At 37.3% G+C, this 25,863-nt stretch overlaps 1 protein-coding gene and 1 long non-coding RNA gene across 2 annotated transcripts; one reads left to right on the top strand and one right to left on the bottom strand.

Moving 5' to 3' along the window:
• Positions 1-110: 110 nt before the first annotated feature.
• On the top strand, positions 111-25,859 carry LOC135680839 (uncharacterized). The gene is made up of 26 exons (XM_065195041.2): positions 111-404; positions 5,183-5,225; positions 5,975-6,031; positions 6,237-6,314; positions 6,822-6,930; positions 7,596-7,663; positions 8,357-8,444; positions 8,974-9,034; positions 9,885-10,000; positions 10,574-10,713; positions 12,129-12,204; positions 12,621-12,674; positions 13,207-13,286; positions 13,813-13,846; positions 13,964-14,063; positions 14,646-14,785; positions 15,156-15,301; positions 16,131-16,434; positions 16,670-18,210; positions 18,824-18,888; positions 21,019-21,105; positions 21,604-21,775; positions 22,801-22,913; positions 23,280-23,327; positions 23,569-23,685; positions 24,400-25,859. The coding sequence occupies exons 1-26, from the start codon at positions 241-243 to the stop codon at positions 24,482-24,484; spliced, it is 4,086 nt and encodes a 1,361-aa protein (XP_065051113.2). The 5' UTR covers positions 111-240; the 3' UTR covers positions 24,485-25,859.
• Positions 17,950-20,895, bottom strand: LOC148958096 (uncharacterized). Its single transcript, XR_016144891.1, has 2 exons — positions 20,359-20,895; positions 17,950-19,426 (listed from the first exon to the last, which is right to left on the bottom strand). It is a non-coding gene; the product is annotated as an uncharacterized LOC148958096 (long non-coding RNA).
• Positions 25,860-25,863: the final 4 nt, after the last annotated feature.

Genomic DNA, 25,863 nt, shown 5'->3' with positions numbered 1-25,863 from the left:
TGATATTTCCACTTTTCACATTTCTTGGTGCGGGCATCTTTGGCACAATCGCACGCTCGCACGTGCCTTTGGCTGCGGCTGATGGTCTGAGGTTAAAAGCCGCAGACGCTTCGACTTTGTAACGTGATCTACAATGGCGAATCAAATGTCCTCAGTAAGTGAACATTCAAGACGGCGTTTAGCTGTGTCGTGGCACCTATCGAGTAAAATGTATCGCAAATTCGTGATTTGAAAAGTAAAATGCCGAACAAAAATTCACAAGGTGATACAAAGTTTCGGGAGGACGCCGAGCGTACAAGGTTCCCTGCTTTGATTAGGCCCACTTTAGGTGAGGGGAATCAAAGTGCTCGAGAGCGGTACGATGTGGTGGCTGCGAACATATTCGGGAACGTGCCAGAAATTAGGTGAGTTGTAAGACTTAAATTCGTTCATAGCTACTGCAAAATAGTCATTATTCCTTTCAAGAGACAATTTAAGCAGGCAAAAAAATTTTAGCTCCTACAATCGTACAGCGGTGACGTTGTACATCGTTTGATTTTATCACAACAGGAAGAAACACCGAACTTCCAGTTCCTCTTAATCTATGAGCTGAATTCTGAAGTGGGCTGTTGTAAATATCTTTTACATTAGCGTCACAATAATCGATTAAATGTTTCTGAAAAAGAATATAACACGCGAGCTAAGTGTAAAGATTTGTTACACTGTTCCTACTTTGTTAGTAAATTATGGTTAATAACACTTCCGCGAGTCACATTATATCTAATTTAGCGGTTTGAAAAGATTTCGCTTTGGGTTTATGACCTGGAGAACCGTGCTCTCACAAGAGGAAATCGCCTGCGGGTTTTCTGCAGTTTTCAGTAACCCAGGTTATCTACAAGTTGAAGTTTCCCGGTAATTACACTCTTTTTTTATAAGAACCAGTAAATTTAAGTTCAGGCTGACTGTTCTCAATTTTTTCGAAATCTGAGGCTGGATTGTTCTTAATTTGTTCTTAAAACAGTGCGAGTGCTAGCTTTTCGCTTTAGAGTGGTGTACAGGCCTCATTTGCCAACAAAGTGAGTGAGACAGCCTTAATTTGCTGACAAATTTGAATATTCGCCGAAAAAGCACCCACACCGCTAAAAATTCCTCGATTTTAAGAAAAAACGTTGTTCAAAATTGCATTTTGCAGAAGCTCAGCCTCAGCTTGTTCTTAATTTGTTCTTAACTTTTGACCAATTTTGAGGCTCGTGTTCTTATAAAATTTTTCTTATAAAAAGAGAGTGTAGTACATTTTATTTTCGACAATCCATATTTTTACGCTTAGCTTTCATGTTTGTGACCATTTGAAGCTCGAAATCATTGCACTGAACGAGCTAGAAAGTGATCCAAGGAACAAACCATATGGAGATTGTTTGATGACCGAAACACGACTTTGAATTGAAACAGAACTTCATTTTGTTATATTTTTTTGAAAATAGACATTCCCAAAGAGTTTTCTCGAATTTACAGAGAGTTTTCTCGAATTCTCTTTTTGTGGCTCTCGAATTCTCTTTGTGTGGCTCTCAAATTCCCTTTTTGGGGCTCTCGAATTCTCTCTTAACTGAAGCGAGTCAAGCCAAAAGCGAGGACAGAAATAGTTTTTTAGAGCCATCCAGTGTTAGAACGATTCCTTTATTGCAAAATTCTTTACAATTTTTTGATTGCAGCGTCTATAGATTTCCAAGAGCTGTTTTTTGGATACAGATGCCGGAAAAAGATGTGTAGTTATAAAAACTTGGGAGGGGGCAAATATTCCAAAGGGGAGAAGTTCGAATTGGTCAACAGACCCCCATATTAAAGACATTGCAACCCCTAGAACAAGCACATATATTATTTTCTTTTTGTGACATTTACCTTCTGTCTGCAAAAAGGACATGCACCTCATATAGCTCGCAAATTCCCTTACTTATCCGTACTGTCTGAATCTGATAAAGTGATGGGGGGGGGGGGGGGGGGCGATTGCAGTCTGAAGAGTTGAAGTCAACCCTCAACTTCAGGGAAATTTCCAGTTTAACATCTTGCGGAGAAACACAAGTGTTTAGTGTACATAAAATTTGACACATGATCAAAACCGGAATTTCTTTCCCAACAAGTGTCATTTTCGATCCTCTGATGGCAATAGGAAGGAGTTACATCCTCGTTCTTACTGCAAAGCTTCCTGGAGTGGTCTTAAAATGTAACAAAAACTTACATGCTTTCAGCATGGAACGCTAAACGAATAGAATGGACACTTAAACCCAATTTAGTGAGAAACAAGGCTCGAACCTTTGTACTAGTTTTTACACCCCCAACCCTCAACTAACGACCCGCTGAACGCACCCAAGCTAAGGTAAAGTGTTGTCCCGCCAAGAAAATTTGTTTTTAAAGCCAAGTTTTGATATTTTTCCCCGCGCGGTTTTTGATGCTGTCCAAGGCTTTTAATTCCACCAAGAAGTCCACCCAGGGTGCAAATTTTCTGATCTTGTTGAAAATTTGCTTTTCCTCGTCATGACCCAAAATTTGTAACCTGACAATTTTCCCACTGTCTTTTCAATGCCTAGCGGGGTCGCTACTGGGGTTTGTGTGTTTTTATTTGCAATTTCAAATTGTTCGAATGGCCAAATACATATTATCGTCACCGTTTTATGTGTTCGTGGTAGCATACTGTTGGTAATTTGTAATCTTCTTTGAAAGTTTTTCGTTGATCTCAAAACTCAGATGAACCAAAGCTTTCTGTTAAAGTATTTGTAAACTTATCTATTTCGGCCTTGTTCCGATTTCTCCTCACATTTTACGCAAATATCGCGTTTTTTCAAGTAAACCTCTGCGAATCTCTGCAACTCTTGTGCTCGCTTTTAGATGCAGATGTCAGACGGAGGCAACACCATGCCCAAATGTTTCTTTCTTCTCTTCGTCTAAAACTAGGTCGATCCTTGTCTATTAGAGATCCCTTCCATATTATTAAAACATTTTTTCACTGGTAACATTTCCACTGGTAACATTCTAATAGGCAAGCGGCACTGATTGGTCAACCTTTACAGTCATGTGCTCGTGTTTCTGATTGGCCTATTTCGATCCACAACTGGGAATATATAATTCTAAGCGTAGAGTTTTCGATCTATGTTCTGACGTTTTAAACTCTGAAGAGTGTCAGACGAAAAGCTTTAGTTTACTTAATGTTTGCTTTTTTCAAAGCCATTCAAAACATTTTTTATTCGATCGAGACTGACTTCATTAGCTCGCTTTCAAAAACAAGGAAGCGATCAGCGTGCTATACTTGCACTCACATTACTCGGACGAAAAAGTATTTTGATATGCTTGTTATCGCTTTCCCGTGATATTTTAACGTTTCGGAGCACCAGAGACTTACTTAGAAAGACGCTGTGGGGACTAGGCCCTAATACGTCATTCTATATCAAATTAAATGGTGGCAGTTCGAGCCTTACCAAAGAAGCGGCAAAAGTTTTGCACTGAGCTATTGTTGCTTTGCGCTTAGAATATTTGAAACATGTTCAACTTTCTCCACCAGTCTTTATGCCAGACTGCAACTCATGTTTCTTTTCGTCCCCATCACTGACGTACTAACTGGCCACCCGTGGCTGGTTCAGGGCTCTGCCAAAGGGGGCCTGAGGGCTGTAGCTCCTGAACTTTTCGGGAATATGCATTGTACGGATCATAGAAATTGTCTTCTCTCTGAAGCCTTTTATGGAGCAGGCATTTCCGATGACACTGTTACTTTGAAAGCTTTTTTGGCTCTTAGTACCATCTTGGGACCAATTTTTGTAATCACCTCGGTAAGCTTTGATAAGGCGCTACCTTTGAACAACAACAACCAAACCCGCTTGTTGTCCCTGCTTATAAAGTTAACACTTACGTCAGAAAGACTATGTTAATGCCATAGTTGGAATTTTTTACTTATCCTAAGCCGTTAGCTTTGAATAGCTAGATTTATTCGATTTTATTATACTACATATAAGCAAGAGAATTGAGACAAAAGGACCAGAGAGACTTGTCTCGTATCAATCACTACTGAACGTCTTTTGTCAGCACTGCAAACAACTAACTCTTCTACCAGAAAGCCTCACTCTCAGGGGCGACGACAGCCACTAGGCCCTGGGGAGGGGGGGACGGGAAAAAACAACAACTTTTAGGCTATGCCCTATTTACTGTCGAAAAACACCCCTATACCAACAAGGAACGCCAATTTTACCAATTTAGTGAATGCCAATGAATAACTTTTGGTTCTGTAAGGGCAGTTTAAAAATCATAGGATTTCATCACAATATTACAATGCCAAAATATCACCCCTCCTCCAACATTTTCTCATCGAATTTAGAAGAAATACAAAATTCATCCTGTCGAGAACACGTCCCTCCCCCTTTCCCCCCTCCTGGCGCTGCTACTGCTCACTCTAGAAACTACCATAGCATATTGATACATATAAGCGCACTATTAACTAATAACAACAATCGACCAGCTGAAAAGACATAAAACAAAAAACCAATAGGAAGTGTCTTTTAAGCCTAATAAAAGAAACATCATCAATGAGCAACTAAATGAGTGTCCCGCAATTGAAGTCAATATCTAAAAATTGTCAGTAATCTTTAGACATTCAAACTTTTTCACCAGTTTACCTGTGAAAAAGAATGTGATTGTTTTTGCAATTACAAATATCAGCAATTATATTTTACTTTAATATGTACCAGAAAGTAGTTAATGAGACTTCAATGAATATTAGCTGACCTCAAAATTTCCTTAGGTTTGTTTTTCCCCTATCCCGCCGTCTGATCTCTTCAAAAATGGCAAAATCTGCATTTTAAGCATGTTGTTTTCTCCAACAGCAAATAAAAATTATTGTTTTTGTTACAGTTTTTCGAAAAATGTTTTGGCATAAATTTAAACAAAAATGGTTCTCATGTTAATAGACTCGCAGTTTTGCAAAATCAAATTTTAGCAAAAAATACCAAAAGTATCAAAGGACAGTTTCTTCAGAGCATCGTAGCAGTTTAGACCTTACTAAGACGCAAGAAACTAGAGTAGCTTTTACAGAATCGCAGCAAGGGGCGGTTCATTTAGAAGGTCTGCTCAATGCGTGTATAGATGATCCTTGTAAACTTTTTTTCAATGGAAAAGATCATAACTAAAGCGGCGTACTCAATATATGATTAAAATCTCGTTTCAGAGATTTGGAAATTTTCAAGACACAATGTTTGAGATACATCAAGGTAAGCTTTGAATTGAAGTTGATTTTGTGTCAACGTCATTCGTTTATGTATATATGAGCGAGTACATCGCTAATTAGTTCTGAAAATTTCCTGTTCTTCTAGATAATATGTCATTTCAAGGTAAGGATTTAGTTGAGGATGGTGTAGTATCGCGATATTCTCACTTGGTGAAATTCGTGTACAATAGTTGTTTTGAGATGTTTTTCTATGTCATTTTTTCTATCAATTACGGCGGCTCATCTAAAAGGACTGACCTAACTTTTGTATTTAATATCAAAATTTACAAGCAAAAAGAATAACAATGTATCTTAGCAAAAGGCCTTTTTAGGGATAGTATTTGTAAGTAAAATCGTACTTTTTCAGGCACTCTGTTAAGCCTACCCTGCGTGCAGATTCTACTGTTTTCAACTCGGCTCCTCTGTTTCCTTTTTCTATCTTTCCGTTGAGTTGAATTAAAAGTTTATTGTTTGGCTCAATAAATTTTTAATTCAAGTCAAGTAGAGTCTGGACGCAGGCTATGTTAAGCCAGGATCCGTACATAAAGAAAGGAAGCTACTATTCCAATACACTTAAGAAAATACTTGTCGAGGTTTTAAAGATTTTGAACAATAAACAGTTCTTCGATATATTTGGAAATTTTTGTTTGGACTTTTTTTTATTTTAGCCTTTTTCGACGTTGTTCTATTTTCATTGATAACACAATGAAATTATAATTATGATGTTGATAGTCAGTACCAACATTTTCGCAGGCAGAGAAAGTAGACGAGCTCAGGGGCCTTATCTCAAAATGGAAAACAAAAGTAAAGGTAATATATCATGCTAAACATTTTTGAAATTATGACTTCTTTTAAAAAGTTAGAAAACAGCCCATGAGCCCTAAAGCCTGAGTGTCAAAATCTAGTTGCTGTTTAAGGGGACCAGATTGTATTTTACAGACTGCGCAATCTGGCTGTTTCTGCTTTACCCAGCCAGCACTGCCCTTCTTACCACCATTGGCTTTTTTAATGACAGGATATTTCAATGGATTTCAAAGATGCTGGGACAGGCAACACACCGGCGATGATTGCAGCAATACGAAACAACAAAGAGGTATACTTTTATCATACAATGAGTTATACTGACAATTTTCAGGCAATGGGGTTACCAAAAAGCAGGAATGTGGGGAAATTTGGATTTGTATTTCCAAACATCACTTTTTTGTTTTTGTCTTTTTACCAGAAATCAACCTGGTTTTTAGCAACAACGCCAAAATTATTTTGGGACTCCGTACATGAAGTAGTAGCCACAATTACGTCTCCATGTTATAGTTAACAACTTCAGTTATAAATGTCACAATATAAGCTCGAATATAAACGTCACATCTTTGTTTGAGGGAAGCGCTTATCTTAGGTCTGTTTGGCGAAGGCATTTATTTAAGGGGGTGCTTATTTCGAAATTTGGGAGGGAAGAGTAGGCTTTCAAAATAGGCCGGAGAAAATACGGCAACCTGCCTGCCATTTTCATAAGGGATGGAAGAACACTGTCCCCGTGAATGGCGTTATTTCCGCAATCCTTCATGTTATAACTAATGTTGTCATATTTAATCTTTTACCGTAGATTTTGAAGCTTCTTTTGGAGCATAGTCCTGATTTGACTTTGCGAAATGTAGACGAGAAAACAGCTGTCCACCTTGCGAACCAGGACTTGCAGTCTTTCATGATGTCAGGTAGATTGTTTGCCTCATTTCTTACCGATCTTTTTAGTAACATTCCTAGTGTAAAATCAAAATTACCATTAACCTACAAACAATTCAAATTAAGTATTGAAAACTCTAGAACATAAAGGAACCATTTTGTGTTTCTGTTGATCGTTCAATTGTTTTTAAGCTACTTTTACTTCGCTATTTCTTATTTTGTACTCAAGTTGTAAATTTTAGGGCTTTATTCTTTTCTTTTGTACAGGGCAGTTTGGAAAAGTAATTTATGTATCAATATATCTTGCTTTTGTGAATATATCATTCTTTGTGTATCAGTGGTCTAGAAAACTATTAAAAAGAGGCTATTAAAAAGTTAAAGAACCCGAGGGTTGTAAAGTTGTCACAACGAAACAAGTCGACGAAAAAGGATATAAAATGTTTATTTTCAATGTCATTGCTATTCCTAATCTACAAGGAATTCGGTTAAAGGCAAATTCAATAGAAAGCTGCATTATGAAGGTCTGAATGTTGAACAGATGGCAGAATTATAGGTGTTATAGTGTGGGTAGATAAACAGAAAAGTGATCTTAGGCTTGTCGTAAGAAATGGGGGTGGTTTTAAAAGCATCTGATTTGTACATGTATACTTATGTTATATCATAATATTTTAGCTAACAGGTAGACTTTATCTTGCAGAAAAATTGAAGTCAGATTTGATTCATGCAGCCTGGCTTGGGAATGTTAAAGCTGTTAGAAATATGCTGGTGAGTAACTGCCAATTTTTTGAAATTTAAGCTAAGTTGGAATTATTCTACAAAAAACTAAAACCGAATAACAACGGAAGTTGTTTAAACGTGAAGTTTATTCAGTTGATAGACAGGATTTAGGCCCTCTGATAACGGAGTGGCCACACGTCCCTCTCACGTTTTTGTGAAAAAGTCTTTAAGATTTGTTATTACGAATCTTCAAATAACCCTTGACTCCCCGCTCTTTGACTTGCGTAGGCTCCCCCTTTAAATCAGTATGATTGCACTTATACGCAGAACAATTGCCTGATAATCGTATTAAGCGTGACACTCAAAGTAGCAACTTAGAAGTGTTCTGTTCTATGCACCAAATTGCCTGTGCAGCTCTGCCTACATGGCATAGAGGACTTTATAACAGACCATTAATTTTCGTTGTGATGATTGCTCTTATATGTAGACTCGAGGGTTCAAATGAGGTACTTAGCCCATACATTGCTATCCTGGGCCCCAAAGGTGCCTTCCAGCATATAAGCGACATTGGGGCTTGGTTAAATTTCTTTAACATGACCTATAAAGAAAATAATCTTCATTGTAGAAACCCATAATGAAATCAATACACTAACAAATCTGTCCCTTTCAAAATACCATGTTCCTTTTATTGATCAAACGTTTAACTACTTTTGATATTTTTATGTTTTCTATTCCTTCCAGAAAAAAGATTTTGATGTCAATAACACAAACAAAGATGGATCCACGCCGCTGCAGTTAGCAACAAGAGACATCAATTTTTTCGAGAAATGTAAGCAAAGAGCTCAACCTAGAAATGTTTTTCACCAGCCACCCTTTTTTTAAAGCAAATATTACCCCCCCCCCTTGTCATACCATCTCAGCAACAACTCACTTTTATTATGACTCTTTTCCAAAGTAAAAATTTGTAAATGAAAGAGGAACTTGATTGCACATAAAAACGAAATTGCGAAAAACTGATTTGTGCAATCATACAAAGATGGCTATTCCTTCTTTTATACGTTTTCAAACAAAACATATGCGCAGTATTTTATTTGTTTTAATAGGAAGCAAACGCTATCGTTTGACTCGGTATTCGCCTAGACCAGGCCTAAGGTGGAAATGATTCGTCAAGTTATTGTTAAATTAATGGCGTTACCGATGCTCTGGAACACGTGTATTGGCCAAGGGCTCTAAATACATTTCGATTCAATAACGGCTGTATCGCAAGAATCTTTGTCAGCGACGTTTGTGTTGAAAATCTTAAATGATTACGTACCCTTGGTGATATCTGACCTAATTCTACGTATATTGAATTCCAGTGCCTGCCATGAAAGAATATGAGCCTTGGAAAGTTGTGAAGACTTTACTGGAGCATAATGTGTAAGAAAGATATAAGTTTGATCATGTTTGAATGTTATGTAATGATGGAATATGTTCTGTTTTTCCTTTTAATTGAATTGTAAAGATATTTTGAAGGGTTGTGTAGTAGCCTGCATGCAGACTCTACTTGACTCCCAAACAGTGATTTATTAATTCAACTCAACAGAAAGATAGGAAAAAGGAAAAAGAGGAGCCGAGTTGAAAATAGTTGAGTCTGCACGCAGGCTATTTGTGTAAAGTTGCGATAGCTTTGAATCTATTGATATATAAGCCTTTAATTATTTTCCAATAGTCGACGTTGAAGCAAAAGCTTTAAATAAAACCACGCGTAAGTCTCTCCACATTCAAAATTGGGTCAATTTTCAAGAAATCTGAACATGGCACATAACCTCGCGGGTCTAAAGGCTAAGCGTGTTCTCTGCATTCCACATCCACGCAGGCCAACCTGGGCAAGAGTGCACTCGTGTCTTCTAAGTATTCAGCTATTTGGGTTGTCATTCTTGAGGAATTCTTCTGGAGCTGTCTTGTCTTTTTCCCACGAAGATGCACTTTACCAGGGATTCGGGTCCTGGGAAGGTTAGGAGGAAGTTTTCCGCATTTCCCCGCAATTAAGAACTGAGGGGTATTTAATTGATTGCCTCTTATATAAAGCAAGTAACCGCCAACCTTTTCATTTTTCTTCGGGTTGTGTTTGGTCACTAGAAGGATCGTCAATGTAGACTTTAGACAGGGCTAGATACTTCAGTTGCAGCTCTCAACCATTAAAGATTATTACTCTAAGGCCCAATAACAGCTACGTATTTTAGTGTTATCCTTTCGACTGGATTCTAAGAGGGGCCTCTCTCTTTAGTGACGTGAACTACATAGACTTTGATGGCAGATCAGTAATGCACTACCTTGTACAGAACACTGGATTTGCAGCAAGAGGCATCGCTAACGACCTGGTTACCAAAATCAAAAGAGTTGGTATGTGTTTCTGGTGCTTTTCGACACCTTTGTTCTCTTGATCAGTTACATACCTACCCTATAATGATTTTTATTGAAACAGCATTTTTTTCATTTGGAAGCATTTTCCAAAGAAAGTTCTCATATCACCTCTGAGGTCATCCTCTTCAGAAAATTAACTGAATTGTCCCCTTCCCCATTTTTTACAATTTTGCAATAACCCTGTGATACTTTTTTGCCACATCTTATCGTTTTTATTATTTACCTTTATAGAAATATTTGTAATTATCAAAATTTTCATCTATATGAAAGTTTGGGTTTAATTCGGCAAATAATGGGGGGGGGGCGTGATATTTTTGTCTTTTCGGTTGTAAGCAATTCAATGCACACGAGCTGACTGCCAAAACTTCGTTAACACTAAGTCTAGTCTGCAAACTATGTTGCATGATTTTTAAACTGTCCATTGTTGTGAAATGCAGCAGAGTAAATTTTGTCTTTCCTTAAATTGATTTTTGAAAGACTGGAGTTGACCTTCTTTTTTCTATGCGTTGTATTCTATATCCTCAGAAAAGTTTCTCTTGCTGCTTTATTTAGACCAGAAAGACAGCAAAGAACTTTCCCCGCTGCACATGGCCAGCAAACTTGGGGACGTGAAAATTGTGGAGGCCTTACTTAATCGTGGTGCTTCTGTTTCTTGCAAGTCAGTTGATGGGAGAACGCCGTTACACTATGCGGTATGGGCATCAATCAATACGTATTCTGTATCTTGTGTGTTGTTTTCATATGTAGCGTCAAACCAACAGTTACCTCAACGGAATTCTTACACTGAAGAGATACACGTGACATTACGTTAACTATTTTACTAAACTACAATATGTTAATGCCCAATAGCCAATTGTTGCCTCTTGTTCCTCGTCCTGTGGTATACCAAATTAAACATAAAGATTCTACGGACCCACGGGCTTTGTTCAGTTCAGTTCAGGCGTCTGTCTTTAAATGCAATTATTTTTCTGTTAGTTGTTATAGACACTAATTTTTCATTGATCTATAAATGAAATAGCCTTGATGGTTTTTCTTGTTTCTTGTTGCTTTTTTTATTTGTTTTAGATTTGGCGTAGGGGGGGGGGGGGGGGGGAGGGTGATTGGGCTCTTTATCTCTTGATTTGTTTATCTTTTAGAGAGATTCTACGTGTGAAGGAACTGTACGCACCTTAGTGCAGCAAATTGTATCGTTTTTTAGAAAATAAATATTGTCTCAATGATTTTTGTTGCTCATGACACAGTACAAGAAAGTATTCATATTCTCCCCGACTATACCCGTAAGCTATAAAAACCTTCAAAAACACAATGAAACAAGACGGGATTACGATATGATATTTATTTTCTTTTGTTTTTATTGGTCTGTTTCAATTGCTCGTAAACCGTGTGAGTGCAATGCTTTCTGACTCTGGAAGTAACCTTGCGCCACAGCAATATTCTTCCGTTTTCGTTTTACAGCTACTAGTGAATTACAAAGGTAATTGTTTTTGTTATTGGAGGATAAATGAAGGATCATAGTTATCAACCACAAAAAGGATTTTGGTTTTCCTCACAGTATCGGTAGTAGGCCTAATCATTTCTATCAGTATTAGTGACGATGCCCCCTCGCTTTTCAAATGGGGGCGTATTTAATGGCCTTTGTGACAAAAATGGGGACTTACGTAATGTATAAAAAGGGTAATCCAATGAAATGTGGGAGATTTAAATGTAGGCTAATTTTTATTCAAAAGAGGTAAAAGATTAATATCTGAGGTGGGTATCGAAAGTTTCGTGGTTTAAGTTAAGTCGTCTTTTTGGAGGAAGAAACCTTTGTTATTATGATGCATTTCACAGAGCCTTATAAAAATGGCTCTGTGAAAGGTTTCGATTTGTCAGGATTTTTAAATAATCGTGTAGTTTGATCTTCTTTCCAGGACACTTGGTTGAGGGATATTAACATTTACATTTATTGTTAGTTCGTTTCGTTTTTCATTGTTAGTTCGCTATCAATCTGAAAACTGTTGGAAATTTATTCAGTTCACTGCAGGAATAGTGCATAACTAAGAAATTTGCCAACGTTTAAGCTATTTTTTCTGACTTGTTTTTTAAAAAAATGTATATACACTTTTAGGTATTGAATTCTAAAATGGAAGTCGTTGAATTGCTCATTTCAAGGAATGCAGACCCTGAGGAATGCGATTTCGAAGGTAAGGCTGTGTCCTCGTCAAATATAATTCACTATCCATCATTTTCAACAATCATCGCAGCCATTATCAATTATTGCAATCAAAATCAATCATAGCGTCGCAATTATTATCAATCATTGAATTCATTATCGATCATAACAATCATTATCAATCGTCATCAATCATAATCAATCACAACAATCATAAGCGATCAAAACAATCATAAACATAGCAATCATAATCAACACCGTAAGCCAACATGACGTCATTAATGCTATCATTCTCAACATGCCAAAATGTGATAAAACACACACACTAGGTATGGAAGACTAGTCATCAACAATGGTATAACAATTAACTAGCTATTCAATATTCTGCCAAAACAGACCCAAAGTCTTTTATTGGAAACATTTTATCATCGTGTGTTTCTTTTTCAGGTCGGTCTCCATTGGACATAGCCAAAGAAAAGAACATTGCCAAGCTTATAGAAGGTTAGTAGAATGTTATTTCAATCGATTTATATCAGCATGTTATTATCAATTTTCTTTTTGCTGTTATCAGTCCTAATCGATCATCAATCTTCGTCAATCATCATCAATCTTCATCAATCTTCGCCAATCTTCATCAATCTTCGCCAATCTTCGTCAATCTTCATTAATCTTCTTCAATCTTCACCAATCTGCTTGCTGGATTTATCATTTTCAAAGGAAATCTTCTCTTGTTGGCATTTAGCTGTTCATTTCATACAATTCACTTTTTCATTGTTTTTGTCTGTTTCAACGTGTCGATATATCCATAAGATTGGATCTTCGAGCTTTCAATTCAAGAATTCAGCATAAATTAGTATCTATGATGTTTGGGAATATATAAATTCTATGAATTTTTTACTTTAGATGCAAATCTCCTTGTTATTGAATTACAAATTTTCAATCTGGTGCTTATGGAATGAAAATTAATCTATAAAACAGGCTTTACTATCGTTAGAAAGACAAAAATATTTTATCTTTTTGGTTTTGTTTTTAGTGCTGCAAAAAACAAGAGATAAGAATGTCAATCTGACAAGACCAGTGAAAAATCCATTAAGATGCATGAGTTTGGCAAATGTGAGTATTCTTTAATCGAAAAACAATCAAAGAATTCACGTTGATGATGAAAAAATGCCGATTTCTGTTAAAAATGGAATTATCACAAAAGCTCTTAATTAAGCCTATTGGGGACATATCTAATTCTTGAGGTTGTAGAGGGGTGTGTTACAGAAAAGGGGCTTGCTAGAAAAGGAGCGTATTTAAAAAATTTAACAAAGAAAGCTGTATGTTTTAATGCTGCTGTTAAATGTGCAGAAAAATGTCATAAACTACCTATAATTCTTGCAATAGAGTTTTTAACCAATGAGGTGACAAAACCTTTTTTTAGAATTCTTGAAATTGGATCCTATAGCCTGCAAAATATGCAAAATCAGTTAAACATGTTACTAATTGGCTGAAATATGGCCAATGGAACATAGGCTCGTTCCCCATCAAACCTCTGTAATTTGGTCTCTGTGTAGGCTTCTTTCTCTGAACCTCCTTTAATAAATGATATTGAATTCAAGTATATTGAATTAATTTTGGTCCTTCATTTTTTTCTTAGATGAAGAAATCAAACGATGATTTTACTAATCTTTGTAAGTACCCATTATGATTAAAAGCCATGTTTTTCATCAATTTTTTATATTCATATAACTATTCTTTCGCTTTCTTACTTCTCTCTAGCTTTTTATTCTGCATCGTTTATGTTTTAGATGCCGAAGAAAAAGATGGAGAAGATTCATCAAGCCAATTAACATCCTCCAAGAAGAATCCTCTAGACGAAATCAAAGATTCAAAGACAATCGAAGAAAGGTATGTTCTTTAGGAATTGTCCTGCAGACGTAAAATTGTTCAGAACTTTTACAGACAGTTTTTTATCAGTGCCAGCTTGCTTTCTTAATATGTTTCTTGTTCTAGCACATGCTAAGTATTTTGTGACATGAAATTTATTCCATCTGTTTTATAAGGAATTTAACTTTCCCAAATCCAAGCTTGTTCTGATTGCCGGTTGTTGTGATTGACAGGTTTATTTTAACCAATCAGACACACCAATCATGCCATTAGCAACTTCACACGATTACAGTGCCGAAGGGCTGCCTTACGTAAACGATCCTTTTGTAAAATTTAACAGACATTGGGACGAAGCCTTTTGAAGAGTTCTAGAAATGCTCTATCTCTACGGTTGAAATGAGCACAAGGATCAAAGCAACACATAATAACATATTTTCTTTTGTGCTTTATACGCCACTGTAAACGAATTTCTTTCGAGATCTACTTTTTCTAGCTTACTTAAACTCGTTATAAAATTCAAGCCTCGTTTGTATGCGTATCTAAATCAAAATTACCGTAGAAGCACTTCTTGTTCAGCGATTTCACGATTCTTTTTTTAATTAGGTCGCCACTTTCTTCAAAATATCCAATCAAAATTCTGCCGGTTGAGTTTCACGCGACTCCATCCAACTCATCACCTCGGATGTCGATAAGATCTGCAAGTGCAAAGAAGGCACGTTCGTTACCAGACTCTTTCAAATTAGGTACGTCATTAGGATACTACGTTACTTTTTTCGTATTATACGTTTTTAAGTTAATGCCAGCTTTCTTTACGTAGAGCTTTGAGTAATCTTAGTGTGACGGTTTGCCAGCATTTCAAAATTCTGCTATTCAAGAGGCCGCCATGCAAAATTCAGCCAATCAACGAGATGCAAAAACTTGATTATAGAGTTTCATTATACGGTTTGTGCTTATATTGTGCGACCAAGGGGTTAGAAGATAAATGAACCTTACTGATAAAGGTACGCTTTTCCCTCCCTCCATTTGCTTCTTCTTCGCTAATCTTGAATGGAACTTTATCCTCTTTTTTTTCATAGTTTATTTTGTTAATTTGCATTTCCTGATCGATTGTAGTGGACACCACGGAATACACCAGACAGTTGACCGATGAAAGCGAAGTTAGCTCAAAATCCGGAACTTTGTCATCGGAATCAACCAACGCCATCCGCTCAAATATACAGCTACCAAATCTTCCACTTTCCAAGCATGTCATACATAATGTAAGCGAACGTTGATTAGATTGACTGTGATAATTAGCAACATAAAGGGTTTGTCTTATTGCTTTGATTTAAGGGTTTAGTGTAAATGATAGGGTTGGGTAGGGTAGGTTTGGGTAGGGTAGGTTGGGGTAGGGTTGGGTAGGATGGGGTAGGGTTGGGTAGGGTAGGATGGGGTAGGGTTGGGTAGGGTAGGATGGGGTAGGGTTTGGTAGGGTAGGATGGGGTAGGGTTGGGTAGGGTAGGATGGGGTAGGGTTGGATAGGGTAGGATGGGGTAGGATTGGTAGGGTAGGATGGGGTAGGGTTAGGGAAGGGTAGGATGGGGTACGGTTTGGTAGGGTAGGATAGGGTTGGGTTAGGGTATGTTTTCTCACAATTGATAAATGAGAACAATGTTGATTGCCGGATTTTCTTTCAAGTATTAAGAAGATTAGTATGGTTTCTTCATGGCTTCTTCGTTGCTTCTTAATTGACTTAGAAAGATTTATCGGAGAAACAAGCTTTTTATCGGTATCTACTTAAAATTTGCTTATTAAGCTCCACTACTACCTAGAAGAAATTCAATCTAAATTGGAACGATCAAGAATTGTTTTAATGCACTGGGCTGCTTAGTTTTTGCATTTCTAATGTATCTTTTCTTGAAACATGAATTAAGTAAAAAAGACAGCAAAAGCTCAATCCCATGATGCAAGAGCTCTATCCCATGATGCAACAGCCTAATCCCATGGTGCACTGAGAATGAGTCTAAAATTTGAGCAGGCACAGACAGCCTAAAAACTTTATTCCGCTAATTTCAATGAAGCATTTAATTTTTTATTTTTAAATTTAAGGACTTGAATCCACGGAAAGACGCCAAAACCCCTGAAAATGCACCTCCATATAAAAAGTCAAAGGATAAATCAAAGTTTTCCACAGATCCCATATCTACAGCAAACACTACATCATCGAGAAGTCTGATTATAGCAGAGAGAAAGAATTCTGTTCGAAACCATTCAGCAGCCAGTAGCACAAGGGCGTTTTCCCCTACACGTGCGTCAATTAGAAGTCGCAAACCATCAACAGCATCCACAAGAAAGTCCCTAGATCTAGGAAACTGCTTCGGAGACTTTGAGAAGGCCTCAGAAAAAATTACAGGCATGTCAATGTTAAGAATGTTATCTCGATCGAGTAAACCATACCCTTAGCGGTGCTGTTATTATTTAATAGGGCGTTTTATTTATAATGTACTTATTAAAATGACATTTACGAAAGGCATAGAAATGGAATGCTGCAAAGAGATGGACCAACTCATACCATCCCACTGCGTTTGTTGCATTGGTCATAGCTTCCTTTTTTGAAGGAGTTTAATTTGAAAATTGTTCTCCTTTAGGGGTGCCGACTGTTCTCATAGAGTTAGGGAGTCCAACCGCGCCTAACCCAGAAGAGACCAGACAAGGGAAGAAAGCTTTAACCATTGGATCAGCAGCCTCAGATCGAGGAAGAGGCTTACAAAACGGATATCTTGATCGAACTGTGTTGCAGGGATCAGCTAATTCCTCAAAAAGAGGCAGCGATGAAAACGCTACATCATTAGTATTAGAAGACAAACCTGGACAAAAACTTGCAAATGATTTGACCAGCCCTCAGAGAAGTGGTATTAAGGAGAATGCCGATAGGGGGGAAATTTCGGGTCGGCCAATTGTCAAGAATAGTGAATTGCCCGAGGTTCCATCACATTTGCTGCCTAGAAGCATCTCTAAGGAAAACAAGCCTGGCAATACTTTTCTTCCAAAGGTTGCAGATTCAAGAAGCGTTGCTGATGTGCAGAACCTTGACTTTGTAACGAATGCCAATGAAAATACTCCAATCAATGGTGTAAAGCCACAAATGAAAATAAATGAAGAAAACAATGTTAAAAAGCAGGTGCTCCATAAAGAAAACTCCAGGTTCATTGACGCTGTTGCAAATGGCAGGAAAAGAAAACCAATTGTTTTGAGCTTGTTTGAGACAAACCGGATGGGCGGAGAGATTGGTAATGGGTATCAACTAAAAGTTCCTGAAATTGGTTTGAAGGTCCAAACTAACAAGGGTATTTATCAGCTGACAAAAAGGAAGGAGAACGGAGCAAATGTACAGCGGGTGAAATATCGTGTCCCAAAACAAGAAACTCAAAAGGGCGATGCGAAAAAGAACAAGAAAAGGTCACAGGGAACCAAGAGCAGAAAAAAGGTGATTGGACCTAAAAATAGAGAAGTTAAAATTGAGGAAGCTAATACCAATAAAATTATTGAAAACAATAAAATTATGCAATCCGGTACAGTTCTTTTAACGCCTAAACAATCTATTGACTTAAATAATAACGAGACTTCTTGTAATGATCTGGAAGCCCTAAGTGAAGCTTGTATTGCTACAGAATCTATTTTGGAAAAGGCTTCAAGCGATTTAGATCGAATGAGTATATCACCAGACAGCGCAGAAAACCACTATTTCTCTGATATATTAGAGACTTTAGCAGAGGAAGGGCCTAATTCACATGCTGAAAATTCAGTGGATGACATTGAAGAGATCCTACCGACTGATAGAATATCAGTTGAAGCAGGGCCAACCAGAGAACGTACTAACTCGTATGACTTTTACAAGGAAATAACAGGAATAGCTTTTGCTTCGGGAGTAAACACTGTAGTAAGCAGTGGCCCAAGCAGGCGTGTATCGAAAGACGAGTCATTGACACGAAGTAGTAGCATCTCTACCCAAGGTTCGTCCGAAGGATCGGAGTGTGACCAAGAAGAGCTTCAAGGCTGGACCAGAGGGGATGTAATTGCCAATAACCATAAATGTATTGTCTACCGTGGCTTGTCAAACAGAGGGAAGATCATAGCTGTAAAGCAGGTTGAGTTGGATCGCACGCAAGGCACCAGGGATGCTGAAAAGGTAAACAGAGATCAATTGTAATCAAGGAACAATTCAAATTTTAAGAGTATAAGCAACACCATGTTTTGACTCTTCTTTCCTGTAAATAAACAGTCGCCTTCAGCCTCCGCGGAGCGTTGAGAAAAGTTGGGGGTCTAAAAGAATGGGGGGGGCCAAAACCGTATAAAAAGAGGCTTTTCTGGTAGTTTGATACTTAATATTTGGTATTTTATGCAATAAGTGGGCTAAAGCCCCCCCCCCCAGCCCCCTGCTCCGCGGTGCCTGGCCTTGGTAAAATACATCATTTTTATATGTGCATTTCCCTGCATATCAAATATGCCAAAATTTCACCTATCGCTCAGAATGATAATATTTCCCTTCTCGTTTCCAATATGCAATCGTAAAATCCACCTCCAATTCTGCCAACTGTCTTTCCTGCAACAATTCTTCCATCCCTCTATCGTTCTCTTTTCTGTCTCTTCCCTAATGGCAAACTAAGGATTTTATGGACCGACTTAAAATTTCCTGACTGATTAATGACGACCTGGGGGACGCAAACCCCCCCCCCCTACACCCCCAAAATGAATGGAAATGAAACTTTTCACTCTGTATTACCAGTTCATTGTATTTTTAGCAATACCGGCAATTGCAAGATGAAATTGGGATGCTAAGGTCTCTGACCCATCGATACATTGTAAAGTGAGTTATCTGTTCAATACTGATTAAATTGTATGTTGTTCAGTTATTCCGTTGATCGCTTTATTCTGGCATACATCAAAACCCACGACCTTTTCTGGCAGAGTTTAAGTTCGGATTAAATCCTGGATATTCCACAGTGTGAGGTTTTTCTAAAAAAATTTGCAGATAAGACCATGTTTTGAGAACATCAGACAATTGTATTTTCTTATCTTAAGATTTGACCATGATTGCAGTTTAGTGGAAAAATGCTTTCGAGATTTGATCTTTTGTGGTTAATTTGATCAATAAAGAATCGGGTTTCGATATTCTGTGAAGATATTTTGTTAGTCTAAAAGATATTGTTATCGCCGAGCATACCTGACAGAACTCATTTTGGGGGCATATAAGTGGTCAATTTCCCATTCAAGAGGGTATGAAAGGAATAATATAACACTGCTGGAAAATTTCAGGAAAACTTCAACCACCGTGAACCCCCTCCTCTTCTTTTACCCCTCAGCAGCTCTACATCGTCTACCTGACGATCATTTCTCCGTGTTCCCTTAAGGTTACGGTAAACGTTTTCTTGATGAAAACATCATTTTTTCGATTTTTTCACATTCAAGTAGCCGAACTTTCAAGGCACACAATGATACCAAATTTGAAACAAACAGAAATTTTGAAAGTGGAAAAAATCCCATGTAACCGAAGGTTTCCATAATTTCTTTATCAAAACTTTTAGTTGAGGCCTGAAAATCTCTTGACCTGTTAAGCCGATTATCGTTGCTTTGCGGTTGTGGTCGCATGTCTCATTTACAATATCGCATGGCACATCCATATATCCAATGTACGGCCGTGTTTATTTAAACAGGCTTATTGATCTTAAATCTTCAAGTGACTTGACCCGGATTACACTGTGGTTTACGAGTGTATCTTGCAAGTGCGATCAGTAAAATCCCGTTTTCTCCGGACTCGAAATTCCTCTACATGCAGGTACGAAAAAGCTATTATGTACCCAAGGAACCAATCGAATGGCTCGAAAATTTGCACACGGCCAGGGCAGACGTTGGGCAAACAAAGTGTGTCTCAAAATTTTTTTATTTTCTCTGGTCCGTCTTTTATACCCAAATACAGCTGCGGGAGGGTGGAAAAATTATTTGCCAATTTTTGACAGGGTATAGTTTCATAAAGAGGAGGAATTTAAAAAATCTGAGACACACTTTGGTAGCTTAGGACCTGCACTTCCTGCTGGTCTAAGTCAGATTTTGTTATCTCAAACGCAAGGGTACATAATAGCTTTTGAAGGTGGTACACTTTTTGACAAGTAAATTCGCATGGAAAATAACATTTAACATTATTTGCCAATAATTGTTATCTGGCTAGATACGCCATAATCTTGTGCATCGAATGATATATAGTTTATCCAGATTTCTTGAGCCGTTTGGCCTTTAGGAAGGAAAAACCAATTTTCGTGTTCAAAACGTTTACCGTAACCTTAAACAGGTTTTAGTGACCCGTTAGCCCGTCAGAGCTTCGTTTATGTTAGCATAATTGAAAAACATTGTTTATTGTATGGCTACATAGTTAAGTCTGAATTTAGTTACTAACAACCTTATGAAAATCTTCGGCTTTGCAAGTTTGATCTATGGTTGTTTAATATGGGTATCACCTTAATCAGCAAAGACTTTGAGCTAGCACCATAACGATAATAGCGAGACATAAAACCTCCCCTGCTGTTTTGTCTTTTTTTCTGTGCGGTTTCTTTCCCCGTGCGTTGGAACACTAATCCACGTGATTATAGGCTCAGTAGTAGCGCATAAATGAGTAATCTAATGACCCAATTCTTTCTATGCTCTTTGTCATTGACACGGCTCGTTTGTTTTTTTCCAACAAATTTATCTCAGAAATATAGAGTTTTCTACCTTATGATAAAGATTTGCAATCTTATGAAATCATAGTTGTATTTCATCAGTTATTTATTGTGTTATATTATGTACAATCCCAGCATCCTTAACTCTTTAATCCTCAATTCTCCGGAAGTTCACCAAATCATAAATTAAATTTTTTTCTATTTCTTATCAACAAACAAGCTTTATGATCTTTCTAGTCCAGGTAAGTTGATATATGAAGTATAATGCTTTCTTGACATTTCAGATTCATAGGAACAACATTGGAAGAAAACTTATTCAATATTTTCATGGAGTTCATTCCGGGAGGCTCTTTGGACGTAGTGCTGCGACAGTAAGTTACAAATCAACTTCCTTACACCTAAAATGCAGATGATGTTTTCATAATGAGCATAGCATTCTACCATGTTGTGTTCGAGTCCTATCACGGGGGGGGGGGGGGCATCTAGTTCCATTACTGTAAAATATTTTCATGTTTTTCTGAAACTGTCCAGTTTCGTATAAGCCTTATAAACCTAACTTAACCCTTTTGGCACCGACAAATTTTCCAAACTTATTTCGATCTCTTTACAATTCATTTTGAGTACCCATGTCTCGAAAATTTGGCTTAAGATATACCCAAGGGTTTACGGCAAATTTTGTATTTGGAGACAACTAGGTTTAGGATTTTCTGCTATACTACATTTTCACAAAGACATAGCCCTAAAATTCCTGACAAATAGAGATACTACAACCCCCTCACCCCACTCAGCTTTCTTTCTCGCATTTTTATAGACATATTTTCTCTGAAATATCGTTTGATGATTAATATTTCTTAATTAATCTCAAAAAGGTTTGGTCCTCTGCCCGAGAAGGTGTTTCAACGCTATACCCGCCAAATCATCAGTGCGTTGGCCTACCTCCACAGTCGTGACATCGTGCACAGGGATATCAAGGGAGCAAATATCATGTTAACCTCGGGTGGTGTTGTCAAACTGATCGATTTTGGTTGTGCCAAACACTTGGTATGCTTCATTTTACTTCCTTTATTTTTATTCATTTTGTTGTCGCTGCTAACAATGCTACCATTTAGAACAATTAAGTTTTTTCATGTCTAAATAGTGTAGTTATTTACAGTGGCAGTTTGTGATAGAGAAACCGTTGATTAACAGACTTCACATTTGTTTGATTACCGTAATGCCTCGAATAAGCGCCCCCTCGAATAAGCGCCCACCCCTCGAATAAGCGCCCATCTTCAACCTTCAGAAATGGACGCTTATTGGAATTTTCAACGAAAACATCATTGGAAAGCAACTCAAAAAGAAAGATTAATGATCAACACAATTTGCACCCAAATCTACTTTTTAAATAAGCGCCCCTCTCGCTAAAGCGCCACCCTCGAATAAGCGACCACTCCGGAGCCTCAAAAATTTAATAAGCGCCCGGGCGCTTATTCGAGGCATTGTGGCACTGTCAATGATCAGCATGAAATGAGAGAATATCTAATTTTTTAACCTCACTCCATTATGACTGATAGCTCTCCTGCCGCTTCAAGATTTAGTCTCTACTCTAACAGCACTGGTAGGGCCGTCGCTGAGGGGTGTGTGTGAGTGTGTGTGTGTGGGGGGGGGTTTATGACATTTAGGGTGCTTCATCGGCAAATTTTCAGATATGTCGGGAAGTAAAGAATTGCTCACCCACCTTGTCGTCAAATAGGATCGGGGCAGAGTCCTTGTGGACGAAATCTCGCGAAGCACCGAGTACAGGGTTGTAACAGTTACTCGATAATTGGACTTTCTACAGTTTAAAGTTCTAAATGCGATTTGTTTATTGCTCATTTTGATGAAAAGTGTATGTTTTCAGAGCACTTTTTAGTATCATTAGAAATGGTATTTGACATCAAAGTTGGTATTGATATTGTATGTGGCTCCATTCTATAAGATTAAATACAACTGTTGCAGCATACAAATATTTCACTAGGGTATAAATTCGTAACGTTTATAGCCAGCTCAAAACTTTGAAATGCGAATGCTGTATGATTTTATTGCAGAATGTGGACCTGACAGACCCATCACAGAGTGCAAATTCATTGATTGGCACGCCATATTGGATGGCGCCCGAAGTTATTCGAGGGAATGGACAAAATCTTAAATCAGATATTTGGTATGTATGACATTTTCTTTCAAATTTATATCTTGAGAGAGCTGTTGACTCTAAGGGAGTTGTGGTACAGAAAATTCGAATGTTAAATTTATAACAGAGTCCCTGGATGCAATGGAAGGGTGGTCCTTGGATGCAGTCGTATCCCAGCATCCTTTGCCAGTTCTTTGCTGATCTCCTTAGCTATTATTCAAATGGGTTTCGTGAGAACTGCGAATCATGAAAACCGTTGACTATAAAAACCTTGACGATAACGGTTTGGTACATTATTTGATCCTCTTCGGTTTTACTTTACTTTCATCAACTTAAGAGCTTTTCTGTAAAAGTTTCGCAAATCAGTGTCTGATTGCATATCTTTTTACATCACAGGAGTCTTGGCTGTACCGTGTATGAGCTGGCCACTGGTAGACCGCCTTGGTAAGCAGCTGTTGAATTTTTTTTACGAGAGTGATCCCACCCCACCCCATTTTGTTTCCTTACTTTCTATTTCTTACTATTCATCGCCCTCTGTGTACTTCTACGACAAAAACTATACCCTGAGATTTTTCTCTGGTTGACCTTTCAGTAAGAAAGCTATTGATAAGAACATCACTTTACTGAATATTTTATCAATGATTTGAGGGCAACTCATTTAAATGCCATGTTTTTTTAATTCAAGGACTGGATGTCGCTTTGCTGCAATGTATGCCATTGCGTCTTATGATACAGAAATTCCAACACTTCCAGACCATTTTTCAGAGGCAGCAAGAGACTTTGTGGCTCGTTGCCTGATAAGGTAAATAAGCACTTTTTATTTTACTTTCCGCTGAATAACACAGCCAGTGGATTAAACTAGAGGAGATCTGTGGGTATTTAGGAGAAAGCCAACTACACTGGCTAATCTTTCTTTCTTCTGGGCTACTCAAGCTTTGTTTAACTTGTGGGTAAGAACGCTGCGAAGCCAGCTAACGTGGTAAAAGTGCAGCTCTTAGAACACTCGTTCTCTGATTCATATTACTATATAAGTAGAATTCATTGGGTACACATAAAAACCCCTATACTTGCCTTTAAATAACAGTATGTCTTAAATTAATAATGGTTATTATTTGTGAAAGTTCGTTTTTTTTTCAATATCGCATGTTTCTATACAATTATCCATTTACAACTGCAATTGCAATAATACGCATGAATTTACACGTCTTACAAAAATTTAAATGAAAAATTCCATCAAATCTTGATTGATTCATGGCTTGTTTTAAAATATATAAGATGATAACAAATAATAATGATAATGAAGCACGCAAGCCCCATTTGGAAGCACCTACTCGTGGCTTGGTATGAATAACACCGCTTTGTTGTTCATAACTGCTACAAAATATTAGCAAAGTCATTCACTTATTTCTCGTGTCCATTGTCAATACATTTTATGCCTATTTAAGTTTTTTTGGGAAGTAGTTGTAATTTCTTGAGATCTATCTTTTCATAGCAAATATTTTACTATATTTTCCAGGAATCTAGACGATAGACCATCAGCTGAAGAGTTGAGACACCATGCCTTCATTCGACTTCCGGGGGGTTACAGGATGCATCCATGAATGATTTGGCGTTAAACGTCGGCATTGATTTTTTTGGTTAAGCTTATATTTTCTTTTTAAATATAATTTTTTAGTGTTTGGAATAATATCACAGTACAACGGGGAAATAATTGCTAATATATAGAATAAGATGAAATTTTAGATAAATAATTTTTGAGCTAGAAAGCACAAAGCTACAGTCAGTATATTCTTCATTCGAAAACTTTTCCCAGATATTTTCACACTTGTTTTCACATTTAAAAATATTGTCTTCTCCATTCTGTTTTTCTAATACGTTTTCCTTAGCATTTTGCCTAAATTTCTTTTAAAACAACGCACACCGCAAACTCACCCCATGCAGTTTGAAGTGTTTTTGAATTGAGTTGAATTAGAGCCATTTTTCACTTAGGTCTTGGCCTGAAAAATTTTTTAATGTGTCATTCAGAACTGAGAATTTTAAAGAGAATGTATAAAAATCAAGCAAGAAGAATATACCGATCTGTAGAACAGGTAACTGTAAAGCTAGAATCCATGAAAGAACTTTGAATATTTGGTATCAAGGTAGTGGGAAGAAGAGGGGGCGGGGCATGGGGGGGGAGGGGGGGTTGATGGCAGATGAATTTGCCAGACTAGTGTGTATTTTACAGATTTCTCTAATATGTAATATTCTGAATTTGAAAATTCAGCTTGCTTTAGAAAAGTTGGACAGCACTTTTTTAACTGAAGAGTTTTTAACGAGAACAGAAGATGTAATATTTCTTTAGCAGATATCGTGTTTATATTCATTAAGCATTAAAGATTTCAAGTTTTGCTTGATTCCCATATTTGGGAGCTGCTACCGCTCTTTTAAATTTCGTGTGAATTCGCTTTTAACACTTTTGTAGCGTGAATTTGCCTTTTTAAATCATAGAGATTTTCCCCTGCTGGGCAGGTTAAATGTATTTTATGTAGATTTTCTATGGTAACTTTTATGTAATAAATAAGGACTGCGTAAGGTATTGTAAATACTTCTTTTTAGAATCGCAGCTTAACAGAGGGGATTCATACCTGCATATGACTCAGGTCAAACTTTTTTAATTGTTCCTATTTCATTTTACCGTTTCATAAAAAATGAAAATAAAACTTTTTTGTTTTACATTGGCCCATATTTGGGTAACCAAGCAGTCAAACATTGGTCCTTGAATGTTTTACTGGGGCTCGATTTTATCTTTTACTTAAAGCTGTATTTTGATAAAATACTTTGCAGTGTCTTTTTGAGAGCGTGTACATAGTTGAAGACTGGGCAATGATGTCGTAATTTGTGTATATATTGATAACATAGAAGATACTAGTTTCTACTCCAAAAGATTAAAGTTTTTAAATACATCTATAATTATACTTGTATCAACATGAAAAAGATT

Source organism: Rhopilema esculentum, chromosome 18, assembly GCF_057945365.1.
Source record: "Rhopilema esculentum isolate cy_ngs chromosome 18, ASM5794536v1, whole genome shotgun sequence".
Taxonomy (NCBI): domain Eukaryota; kingdom Metazoa; phylum Cnidaria; class Scyphozoa; order Rhizostomeae; family Rhizostomatidae; genus Rhopilema; species Rhopilema esculentum.
This window is presented reverse-complemented; position numbering and strand designations above follow the sequence as displayed.